The sequence below is a fragment of the Vigna unguiculata genome, chromosome 9 (genome assembly GCF_037176805.1).
Source record: "Vigna unguiculata cultivar grain cowpea cultivar isolate G323 ecotype 2 chromosome 9, ASM3717680v1, whole genome shotgun sequence".
Classification (NCBI taxonomy): Eukaryota; Viridiplantae; Streptophyta; class Magnoliopsida; order Fabales; family Fabaceae; genus Vigna; species Vigna unguiculata.
Genome location: NC_140800.1, coordinates 38,848,208 through 38,860,858, shown reverse-complemented (window position 1 = coordinate 38,860,858; position 12,651 = coordinate 38,848,208). Strand labels below are relative to the sequence as shown.

The window sequence follows — 12,651 nt, the reverse complement described above, 5'->3', positions numbered from 1 at the left end:
GTAAGACAGATACCCTAAGGAAGGGAGGTGTGTCAAAGAAAGAGTCCAACTGTGCCGGCGCGTCTCTTTCTCAGTCTCCCTGTTTGACTCTCTCCCTTTACGCGCTCAAATAACCCAACTACTATATAATCATCTTCAACCCATTCTTCATTCCACACCAAAATCAAAAACACTTTCATTTTGTTGCTTCACACACTTCTTCTTCTTCTTCCTCTTTCTCTTTCTCTGCGACTTTCGATCATACACCTCATATACAATACACAACTACTTTCTTTCCAACTCAGCATGACTGTAAAAGGGTTTTTTGAAGGTGGCGTTGCTTCCATCGTTGCAGGTTGCTCCACCCACCCACTCGACCTCATCAAAGTTCGCATGCAGCTTCAAGAAACGCACATCCTCCGCCCTGCGTTTGCGCTTCACGCGCCCACTCCAGTGCCACCTCCGCCTCCTTCCGGTCCTATATCCGTCGGCGTCAGGATCGTCCAGGCGGAGGGCGTCGCCGCGCTCTTTTCCGGCGTGTCCGCCACCATGCTCCGCCAGACGCTGTACTCCACCACCCGTATGGGTCTCTACGACGTGCTCAAGCGCCATTGGACCGACCCCGAGCAGGGCACCATGCCCCTCTCGCGAAAGATAACGGCGGGCCTGATCGCCGGAGGGATCGGCGCAGCAGTGGGGAACCCCGCCGACGTGGCCATGGTGCGCATGCAGGCCGATGGGCGGGCTCCGGCGGCGGAACGGCGCAACTACAAGGGCGTGTTCGACGCGATACGGCGCATGAGCAACCAGGAGGGGGTTGGCAGCTTGTGGCGCGGCTCAGCGCTTACGGTGAACCGCGCGATGATCGTGACGGCTTCTCAGTTGGCCTCGTACGACCAGTTTAAGGAAACTATCCTCGGAAACGGGTGGATGGAGGATGGGCTAGGGACCCATGTGGCAGCGAGTTTTGCGGCGGGTTTTGTGGCTTCTGTTGCATCGAATCCTATTGATGTTATAAAGACAAGGGTGATGAACATGAAGGTTGGGGCTTACAATGGAGCTTTGGATTGTGCTATGAAGACTGTTAAGGCTGAAGGACCTCTTGCCCTTTATAAGGGTTTCATCCCTACAGTCTCAAGGCAGGGTCCTTTTACCGTTGTGCTCTTTGTCACCCTCGAACAAGTCAGGAAGCTGCTCAAGGAGTTTTGAGTTTTGATACTAATACCTTACTGACCACTTCCTATTTCAGTATTCATTCATTGGTTGAGATGCATGTTCAGATGATGACGAACTATTTGTAAACTTTGATTCTTTTTATTTAATGACTAGTTATTAAGGTTTTGGAACTTTGAGTTCTATCCAAATTAAGAGATTCCTTGAATCCGATTATACATATGTAGACACAACAATGAAGTTCTGAATTAAAAATGTTGGTAGAACAAAGGAATTAGGACCAAGTTTATCTGCCTAGTGCTTTACCAGCTTATGCCAAACAACTCAAACGTTATTGCAGATACAAATACGATAATGTAAATGCAAATCATCATGCTAAGTTACAAACAGTCTGGCTCATGTCACGGGTGCTTTTGGGGGAAAATGAATGCTTCTCTGGTTTGAATAAGGAGGGATCGTGTAGCAATCTTATCAAAGAGAGTCTTCTCACTGTATTTTATAAATCACACAACATTGTTGAAAGACATAAGCAAATCCGAACATGGACAACAATAACACTGAATACATGTGGATTTTGTTTTAGAAGAAAAGAAGACTGATTGGCCTTACAATCACCGGCCTTTGTCCACATTATAAGTCTGATGGCCGCCATCTGATCTTCCTCTTTCCAAGTGTTTTGGTTGTTGATTCCATCCATCAGTGTGGTGAGCTGGATGACTGTCCGATTTCTTAAGTTTCTCTGATGAACTTTGTTGAGATGATTTTCCTTTGCTTGGTCCTTTGTCTGAAGATTCTGACCCCTTACCTTTTTCCTGGTTTGGCACAGATTCAGACCCTGCATATGTTTTGGGGGATGGAAGTGCTTGATGACGCTCAGACCCTTTTCCCTTTTCCGCATTGTGTGACGAGCGACTTGAGTCTCGCCCTTTATCCAAGTTTTGGAGTTCATTTGCAATCTGGTTTCGGGCCACCTTCAAAAGGTTCAGTCTGGTTGTCAGTTTTGTGAGTCCAGAAGGAGTGGAATTTCCTCCCTGTTGTGAAATCATTTTGAATAAATAAGTCTATCTAGTCTATCTCTACTCCTATTAATTTGCAGTATCAAGGTTTATCATCCAACTGAAATACATGACAAACTATTTAGTTACCTGGCTAACAGCTAGGTAACTTAACTATCTTCCATAGAAACTCAGATTTTACCTTGCCTTATATAACTAAATGTTATACAAGTGAAAATGATGCTGGAATAGAAAATAACATGGATAAAAAACACGTTACGTTCTTTGCATGAAAAATGCTATATATGAAATTAATTTGATAGAATAGGAGCTTGAAACTTGATAGACTTGTCATTTTTATTGACTTTTGGATGGATGAGGGGTATTGGGTAGTAGTTACGATAACACAGAAGAAAATGTTGGAGCTACTTGAGCTAGATCAAAACTAGATCGCTGGAACTAGATTAAGTTTACCAAACATACCTCTCCCTTTGAACCTGATCGCTTGGAGCTACTTGGTGGATGTTTGTTTGGTAAAGGAGTTGACTCTGGCTTTCGCTCAGTATCACTTTCTGCTCCGACAGTATGAGTGTCCTGTTGGGCCGTTACCGTACCCTTGGTTTAAGAAATGATAAAATGCAAGTTACTATCATCTTTTTTAGCAAACATAGTTATTTTCTAGTATAAAGTCACATGAAAAATGTAAGACCATCTTTGGCTTTAAAACGACAAAATTTTAGAGGTAACAACGTAAGAAAGATGCAATTTGTGGTCTAGCAATTAACTATTAACATCATAAATAAGTATGTTCGGGAGAAAGACAAAACTTGCTATGGAGTTCAAATAAGTGACCAGATAAAGCATGTCTGGGGTATTGATTTCCTATGACAGTATAGAAAGACAAAACAAGGCCTGAGCCTTTTTTATTATATTATTGAGTTACTTTTGGTTTTAAAAGTATCAATCATATACTTAATGATGGGTTTATGGACTCTCCCTACAATATTGCTCTTAAAGATTGACATTTCTGCATGTGGCAGATGCTTTGGAATAAATCCTACATCGTTACTGCAGATTTTTACCTTATTTGTTGATCTATCAGATTGTGTTGAGGCAGCAGCTTCAGCATCTGCCTTGTATTTTCTGCCAATACAAGTAAAATTTAATTATCCATACAATTTCGATGGAAAAAGAAACAGTTAAGTGGAAACAAAAACCAAGCAAATAAAACAGTCAAGTGCCAAAAGGACTTCCACACAGACGTGCGAAGAAATATCGCTAACAAAAAAAGTTGTATGAACATTGAAACAATTAGGCGTTCGAGATTGTTAAAGAAGAACAAGAAGAAGAAATGCAATATCAAACATAAGAGTAAGGATAAACATACAATCTTCTTTCCTGATTTGACAACTGTCGTGGTTGATTAGAGAACTCAGAAGTAGTTCCAAGATTCTTATCAAGTTGTGCATTAAGCCTAGCCACAATTTCTCCAACCTTCCACTCTAAACTGGCAAGATCTGCTTCTATCAGAGCTAATTCCTCAAGCTCTGCTTTGTTCTGTATAAGATTCAGATATCATGAAAGAATTGCATGATCAAAAGTCAAACCGTCTTTGACTGAATTTGACAAGACTTTTCACCAATATTGGGTAAATCATATGCAAAAGTCCTACCTCAAGAGCTGCCCGAGAATTCTTCTCCTTGTTCAACTGTTCCTGTAGTCTAGCAACCTGCGAAAAGAAAAATTAGCTCAATTTATTTGCATGCAGAGAGACGGTAACTTGTCTCATAATGCACATACATCCTGCTCAAGAGAAACACGACGCTCGTCCAAGGCTTTCTTTTGATTATCCACTTGAGCTTGCAGCTCTGCATTTGCCTTCACCTACAAGGGCAACCCAAACTCATCAATTGACTTGAAAAATTCACAATCTGATTCAGAAAGGAGTTCAAGAACATACCTGCTCTGCAATTTGAGTTTGTAATTCTGACCTGGCAGCTTCAAGCCTTTCAATTTCATCCCTACAGTTAGAAACATAAATTAGTCACACAGAAACATGAAGAAACTAACGACAGACACGCACACTCTCTGCTCCTCCTTAAATCAAAGTGTTAACAGCAAGTTATGGTAAACATTTAGAACCACTAAGATTATCTTTCTGTGAATTTATATTTAAGTGGCAGTAAACTTCCAGCAGCTATGGACGAGGTCACTCTAACATTAAAGATTTGGACGCAGAAAGACAGTCATAAGAAGTAATTTTTTCTTGGCTACTCAACTTTCCTGGTTTTTAACATGAGAAGGAAAACAAACTACTGGATTTTTATCTTTCCATATGGATATAATACTAGATTCTTGTTGACATAAATTCAAGCATACAAATATGTAATAAAGCAGTTAGGCAGGAGAGTTTGATCCTTCAATTGCGTAGTTGAGAGATGGATAAATAGGCTACAAATTAGATAAAATATGAACAATATAAGAGCAAGGTAATCGCATACAATTGATAGATGTCAATTACTTACTCGTCTTCTACAGGAAAATCAATGGATTCCATGGAAAGATTCTTCCTTGCCTGCGCAGAATGCAAAAGAAGAGAAAAAACACTAACTTATTATACGGCGGTAATTTAACTCAAAGAAAAGCAACTAAACGGAAGTAAAATTCAAAATTAGAAGAGAAAATTTTAACCAACTTAAGGCATAATTGGCAAGATAAAAAATCATATCACCAATTTTTAAAAATTTACTTACTGAGGTGCGCCCCAGTGTGGTGCGGTGACGAGGTGCTGGGCCATTGGACATGGTGTTGGATTTCTTTATAGCAGGGCCAGGAGAATTTAAATTTTGCAATGCAGCTTCATCAATAGCATCTCTATCAGCACGCTTATTGGACTGATCACCGTAGTCACTCTTCTTTGGACTCGTGAGATGTTCAGAGCTTTTGATATCTTTTTGAGGCACCGAGACTTCCAGTGACTTTGATGATGACTTTCGAGTGGCTTTAGATTTGTCAGTCAAAACTGAGGATTTCGAACTTGAACTAGCATGGTCATGCTCCTGTTCATTACCAAAAACTATTAATAAATATGAATAATTAACGATAACCATGTCACTTCTTGTCTAAGCATAGATTCATTTGAATGAATTTTGAACATAAATACTTTTTTAGTGGTCGCGAAATAAATAAAATCAAGTTTGAACCTCGTAATCGGCCTCTGAATCTTCACTTCCACTGTACGATTCACTGACAAGATCATCTTCTCCTTCACTATCATGTACTGATTCATCATCATCTTCTTCGTCTTCTTCATCATATTCTTCATCATCTTCATAGGACACGTCATCATCAGTTGCCTCCTCCTCACTCTCAGATCCACTCACTTCATCTGAGTCAGTGTATATGTCAGGGGACATGGAACCTTCCTGTTAGAACACTAAGAACTTAGCAATGTGAAGAGAAAACAGCAATAACAATCAAGAATTAGCTCATTAGGTGAGTCAGCTGCATGAATATTAAAAAATTTGCAGAAATATTTCATGTGATGTATTTAATGAAAAGGAACTCAACCAATAAGTAATGCTCTGCTTCTAAATTAGAAGAAAAAAATTGTAACGAGGCAAGTTCAATTCAACATGCAAGCATAAAACGTCTAAGAAATGATTCAAGAGAGCATATGAATACCACACAGTTTCATAATTTGTATATGGAAGCCATGAAAGAAAAATGAAAACATAATTACCCCAAATATGCTGTTATATTCTTCTAATAAGGTTATACAAATTGCTTGAGCATGGTTTGCCGCAGCAGCAGCTTGTAAGAGTTGAATAGAACCATCACCACCTACATCAAAATCATTTTCAATTTCACATTCTCCGGCCAAAAGTGGTCGAAGAAGTAAAGGCGCCATGCAAGCTGCCACAGCTGAAGAGCTCATTCTATTCACAGCTTTGCGAGAAGCCACACTTTGCATCATCATTAGTATTCTGTACAAGAATGAAATCAACAACTTACATTGTCAAAACATGATCTGAAAAATAGACTAAGGGTATTTTTCACTTTTTCCCACCCATGCAGGTGCAGGAAGAGATATCCTTTATTTAAACTTGCATATGCAGTGCTTTTTGGACAATAATCAAACATTTAAAAGGCATGTTTCCTACAAGCATGCTTGTTCTTTTTGTTAATTGACTTTATCATAAATCATTGACACTTGACTGATTAACTTTTGCAATTTAGTAGGTTGTTGACTGCACAAGACTATACCAAATCAACAATAAAAAACTCGATGATTGAATTAATAACTAAATAATAAGAGTACTCATTATAAACCTTGAAATTAAGCATATAAAATAACAAAAAAAGAAGAAGAAATAAATGGGTTGTAAATAAAAAGAAATTAAATGAAAATAATATAAAGTTATCTATCAAACACCTTTGCAATAAGCGGCGATTTGGTTCTGGGAAAGTGTCGTTTATTGCTTCACGCATAGCAGCAACCCTACTACCACGCTCAGTTCCTAATTATTGCGGCAATTTCAAAGAATGAATTATAATTAAACTTCATCATGGCATCTATATAAATTTTAAAAAAAAAGTTATCGCGATATTTTCTAAATAAAATCAAAGAAGGAAGACCCTATTTCTTCTTTTGAATAGATTGTCAAAAAAGTTAAAAATTTGCATTAGAATTAGAAGTTTTCGTGTGCCAATTCATACATTCTAATTTTCAATGGAAAAACTTTTCATTTGACAACCATTAGAGAAAATAAACTTTACAAACAAAAACATAAGCAATGGAAAGACTAAAATGAAGTAAAGATGGAAGAACAGACCACACTTTCGACAAGATTCTAACAGTGCCTTGCAACAAGATGCGGGGACTGGAGAAGATGGCAATTCGCGAAGTACATGCTAAAAATTTACAGAAATAAGAAAAAAATAACAATAATGTATTACTAAAAAGGTATCATCACTTTGGTTTACCATGAAAATATACCTTGATACAGTCTCCAATTACATGTGCATCTTCATCTGGAGAAAATTCAACTCTTCCTGCAACCATGTGTCATAATACCCAAGAGCATAATATCTTATGAGTGATTTTGACTAAGAAAAAGGGAAAACTGCAGAACTCCATATTTTTCATCCATGGTATTATTTTGGAAAGATTGACCCTTGCATATTAAATGCTTGTGAAAATGTTGAAGAAAATTTAGCTAAATGAGTAGTCTTTTATTAGTTTACATATATGATAAGGAGTTCTCTTATCGATAAACAACGCTCAACATATTACTTAAAGTACTTATTTGACAAAGCCTGAAATACAATTGCAGTTCTCAATGGCTAAACATGTGAGAATATGTAGTTAAAAGATTAGCCCTGAACAAAAAATAAAAAACACAAACCTTGTTCATATTCCCGAACTCGACGTTCAACTTCATCAACATCAGCTGCTTGTCGCAAGATTCCTTCCACATTTGCTCCTATATTATAACATTCATTAGATTCATCATATGAAACCTTTTACCAGTACCAGAAGCACTGTTTTGTCTTGGTATTGGCTCAAGGAAAATAATTAACTTTACTTTTAAGCTGTCACCTTATAAATTTTCTGTACACATAACATATATATATAAAGCCAGATAAAGAGAGAAAGAAAACCCACCATGCTCTTCTATGAATGTTAGGGCTTTCTCCAAGAATGATGGAGTTCCATCAACATCCTCCAATGCAAGTAAAATTGGTCGACCAATAACAGTAGATTTAGCCGGTTCTCTATCCTTCACTATAGAAGTGCAGGAAAATCATATAAAAGAGAATTAAAAGTTATAGTCTTTTACTGTATTAAGCATAAGTATTATCGCATAAAAATTAACAACCAAGACACTCTACATATATTATAGAAGCAACCCAAATGACAGAAGAGACTCAATCAGATACCATTACCATTATCACTGTAGAGATAGATGTGTAATGTTCATGTCAAGGATCCAATATGAAAGGAAACAAACTTAACAATAGTTGTTGTTCAAAACATTTACATGGTGATAATAAAACTGTTTATTAAATCATTGTATATAGATTTTGAACGACATTTTTAGTTTATGAGCCACGGGGTATGAACTCTGTGGCAAAATGTATTGGTAAAGCACAATTATAACAAGAGCATACACTGGTTATCAGAGATACCATTTTGCTCCGTTCCATTGGTAGCACTAGGTGCCAGTGCTAAAGCATTCTCAAGTGCAGTCTTCCACTCGTATAAATCCTCCATGGTTTCAGCCTACAACACCAACAATGGAATAATATTTAGAAGATAATAAAAGTTTGTGCATCCTACATTCCTTGTCTGTGTTTCTCTTTGTATCTGTCTGTTGAATTGAAGAGAACATATATCATGCATATGGAGAACATAAAATTGAAGAGAAACAAAAACCAGAGCATCACATAAGCAAATATCTTTCTAAAGAAGAAAGGAAAATAAAGCACCTTAAGTGTGAATGCTCGTCCATCATGAACATCAGGAAATTGCACAGTCAAAAGTTTCTTATCTGCTTTGATAACAACACTACAAAATTTTACAAGAAAAGTTGCAGGAGGTCACGAAACTTTACAATACTGCTATTTTCACAGTACAAACATAAAGATTAAACAAAAGTTAAAATGTGTAGATGTGAAAAACAAGCCAACCTGCCTGAATTGTTGAGGTCAATGCCTCCAAGGGTCAAATTAACTTCATTTCCCTTTTGAGGGATTGCATTCTGCAGAGAAAAAACACAAATATGAATATGATAACAAGCTTAGAAACAAAGGAAATCTTAATAAACATGTTAGTTCGCATGTGTGGCTATATTTATAAGGTTTATTTCATTTCACACGACTCACTTAAAACTACTTATGATGAAATAATATAAAGAATCCATTTTGGCAATGCAACAATGTTCAAAATTCTATCCAAAAAGTATAAGCAAGAAAGTTTGAAAGTATAACTTTTTACATAGTTAATTAACATTCCACTTATCATTTCTAGTTTCTTCTTGTTATCACAATAGATATCAATTTCAAGTGCAAGGCCATTCTATCATGATTTATGCCTAATCAAATAAGGACAATTAATAATGTAATAGTGCCTCAAGTGGGTACCATATATCCATCTTAAATTCAATACCATATAAAAAGCATGATCACCATTTTTCTTCATGAATAATTGTAAAATATTATGACTCTTATAAGATAATGATCAGTTTGATAATAAATATAATTATTTCTATTATCTATTGATATACTCTTAATCAAAATAACTAAAACTTGAAAAACTAAAGCATTTTTTTCTAAAATTGAATGAATCCCAAAGTCAATTGAACAATATGAATAAAGTAGATGCTAAAAAAAATTACTTACTGGATCACTCCTGAAGAAAACAAGTGAAGTTTGTGTTAAAATAAACCATCTTTTCTTCCAAGATGTCCATCCAATTCCTATACATTAAGAAAAATCCCAATGATAATTGTAAAAGGCCTAAAAAGAAAATTAGTGATGTTGTAACATTTATTTTCTCATTTCTTGGCATAAATAATCATCCCCTGCCATTTACTATACGAATTTCCCCTTTATGATAAAAACCTATATAAAACTCTTTTACTTTGATAAAAACATGCTACAAGTACATCCAAAATGCTTTCAAGCCTAACAAAATTGATAACTAGAGATAAGTGTTTAGCTTCTTAGAAGAAAATATGCAAGTTAATAGAGAAAAGCATACCTTTGGATGAAATGAAAAGTGGTCCACTCTTGAAAATCTGCTAAAGAAGAAATTACAGAAACTTAACAGAAGGATAATAAACATGAAAACTTTATTCACTTCAAAATAGCTAAATTCAACAATGGTTTTTTTTTCTCAATTTTGTGTGCCTTTTATCACCTGGGTAAGCTTAATTACAATATTCTTGAACTGTGATAAAAGAAAAGTCTTGAGAAGAATGATTGTCACAAAAGGGTGAATATGGAGAATATTAATATTGTCAAATCATGCTTCCATTAAGCAAGAAAATGTTGAGTTGATCCAAATTAAAACAAAATCACATGTTTTCAAAGGACAATTATTACCATATTGCCAGTGCCACCACCTTGAGAACGTGTTTGATGGTCTTGTGACCCAGATTGGGAATAACCATAAGAAGCACCACCATTTCCCTACAAAAGGAACAAGTAATTATTACATGGCTTTTTCTCCATTCACATGTGTCTAAAAGTTCATATTTTGAGGCACAACAATCCTCATTCTTTAGTTAATTCAAAACCAACATCAAGTGAAAAATATATTAAAAACAGAAAAGTTCCATGCATTAAAAGTTACTGATAATATTTAATTAAAAAACCATTCACCTGAGACAATTCTGGATTTGTGTTGTTCATATCTGTGATCCCAAAATCACAGAAGTATACCCAAGATGTTTACCTAACAGAAATCACCACATTCAATTGACCAGACCCTGCATTCACATTCATCAAATGGCAATGCAGTTTGATTATTATCACGTGCATTAACATTAACATTAACATTATCATTATCATTAACATTAACAACCGAAAAAGTGTAAAAGAAAAAAAACATTGATTTGGATGAACAATGTTGCATACCTGGCTTTGAAATCAATCAAACGCAACAAAGTGTGAAGAAGGAAAACATCTTAAGAGGTGTTGGAGGGAAAAAACAGGAAAGGAAAAGCGTGCAAGTGAAAATGGTATTTGGGTCTTTCTTTGTCTTTGGTTTTGTGTTTCTCTCTCTTCTCCAAATGGAAAGTTAGGCGAGAAATGTTTGGGTGGTTAATCAAAGACCAAAATCTTCAATGGCGAACGAGTCTTACTAATCTATAACACATGGACCCTTTAACCTTAAAACACGAACCAAACGAAAGGAAATCATTACATAAGCTCCAATTACAAATCATAATTTGGTCATTTCAACATTTCTCATATGTTTCTTTATATGTTCATTCTCGTATTCTTATTATAAGATTTCCACATGTCACAACCACACGTTCACTGCATGTAAACTTGTGTTTCTCTTCCTAATTAGGATTTCAACTAAATAAATAATGTTTGGATGCTGGGATTTCGATATTAGAGTATCTAAAAATATAAATGTTTTATATTGAACCAATTACAAATATTTATAAATTATTTAATATAATTTTTAAAACTGTTGAAATAATAATACTTAGCAGATAAGATAAATGTTTTCTTCGTGGATTTATTTGCGAAAACACAATTAGTAAATATTAAAGTATAAGGAATCACATGCACCCATGATCAGGAAACTAGTATTGACAGTATCCTAGATTGAGAAAAAAAAAAAGACCAAATGTCAATGAAAATATTCTACTAAGGGTTTGAAAATAAAATGTCAGAGAAAAGTCAAGTTCTTTACACTGAAAATTAACGTCTTGTGGTATTTTGTTTGGATTGAATGAAATATTTGATAAATTGAAAAATGATATGTTTGAGAAAAAAAGAAAAAGCGAAAATTAAGTTCTTCGGATTAAAAAAAATGGTGAGAAGTACACGAAGAAAATCACAAGAAAATTTATAAAACGTTTGTGGATTAACGATTGACGAAAATGTTAAAAAAAATATTTCAATAAATGAAATTGTAAGATAGCCAAAATGTCCGTGATAAAAAATATAATTATTATTAAATTTTAGTATTGATATTATTACATTTTTATCATTAATATATGAATTATTTATATGTTATTATATGTTATTATTTATTATTTTATAAATCTATTTTAAGTATTATTAATTTTTTATTACTAAGCTTGCATTTTGTTTTTTAAAATCGTAAATGAACAAATCCTTCCTTTAGAATCAATTATTGAGAAAATAGAAAGTGTTGAGAATTGATTCTCACAAAAAACATAAGCAAGAGAACCGATTTTCCTTTAGTATAAATGGTCGAAATTTTATTTTGTGTGAATGTAAAACAACGACAATCGATTCTACTTACACCAAAAGTTACAGGAGAATCGGTTACTTACCTAGAGTTACTTACTTTCAAGTAAACAAATAATACTACATTAAAAAACTAAGTAATAGATGAAAATTTAAAAGATATTTGATATAGATATAACTTTTAATTAAGTTAAACATTTTCTTTTTGACCCATTAATTTCGGTACAAATAGAAATTAGTCTAGTTTGACTAATTTAATCTCTTGTATTTATATATGTATAATTAATTATTTTAATCAAATTTTATGGAATTTATCTAATGTTTTAAGAAATTCTAAATTAACAATTAAACAGAATATATTAAAGATGATAAACAACTGAAATATATTTGAAATATTTTTATGAAACATTCTTATAAAATATATTTGAAATATAAAATAAATTTAATAAAATTTGATTAAAAGTAACTAAATTCATATAATTTTAAAATTAACCGACTAAATTATGTCAAAAATTTAAAGATGATTAATTTTAATATTGAGTTAAAG

At 34.4% G+C, this 12,651-nt stretch overlaps 2 protein-coding genes across 5 annotated transcripts; one reads left to right on the top strand and one right to left on the bottom strand.

The window, feature by feature from the left end:
* Nucleotides 1-139: 139 nt before the first annotated feature.
* On the top strand, nucleotides 140-1,325 carry LOC114164581 (mitochondrial uncoupling protein 4-like). The gene has a single exon (XM_028049301.2). The coding sequence runs from the start codon at nucleotides 286-288 to the stop codon at nucleotides 1,186-1,188; it is 903 nt and encodes a 300-aa protein (XP_027905102.1). The 5' UTR covers nucleotides 140-285; the 3' UTR covers nucleotides 1,189-1,325.
* Nucleotides 1,326-1,415: 90 nt separating this feature from the next.
* LOC114164580 (rho GTPase-activating protein REN1-like) lies at nucleotides 1,416-11,038 on the bottom strand. Of its 4 annotated transcripts, none has more exons than XM_085666997.1 (24): nucleotides 10,791-11,038; nucleotides 10,536-10,642; nucleotides 10,257-10,343; nucleotides 9,913-9,952; nucleotides 9,552-9,628; nucleotides 8,841-8,911; nucleotides 8,640-8,718; nucleotides 8,322-8,433; nucleotides 7,816-7,935; nucleotides 7,556-7,633; nucleotides 7,147-7,202; nucleotides 6,983-7,061; nucleotides 6,583-6,667; nucleotides 5,890-6,133; nucleotides 5,351-5,572; nucleotides 4,901-5,206; nucleotides 4,673-4,722; nucleotides 4,108-4,168; nucleotides 3,948-4,031; nucleotides 3,820-3,876; nucleotides 3,535-3,704; nucleotides 3,230-3,290; nucleotides 2,631-2,762; nucleotides 1,416-2,123 (listed from the first exon to the last, which is right to left on the bottom strand). In XM_085666997.1, the coding sequence occupies exons 2-24, from the start codon at nucleotides 10,563-10,565 to the stop codon at nucleotides 1,764-1,766; spliced, it is 2,661 nt and encodes an 886-aa protein (XP_085523123.1). In that variant the 5' UTR covers nucleotides 10,566-10,642; nucleotides 10,791-11,038; the 3' UTR covers nucleotides 1,416-1,763. The 4 variants fall into 4 exon arrangements, with proteins under 4 accessions (XP_085523123.1, XP_085523120.1, XP_085523121.1 ...); XM_085666994.1 differs by having other exon boundaries at nucleotides 1,416-2,183; nucleotides 10,791-11,035; XM_085666995.1 differs by having other exon boundaries at nucleotides 1,416-2,183; nucleotides 9,913-9,949; nucleotides 10,791-11,034.
* Between the last annotated feature and the right edge of the window lie 1,613 nt (nucleotides 11,039-12,651).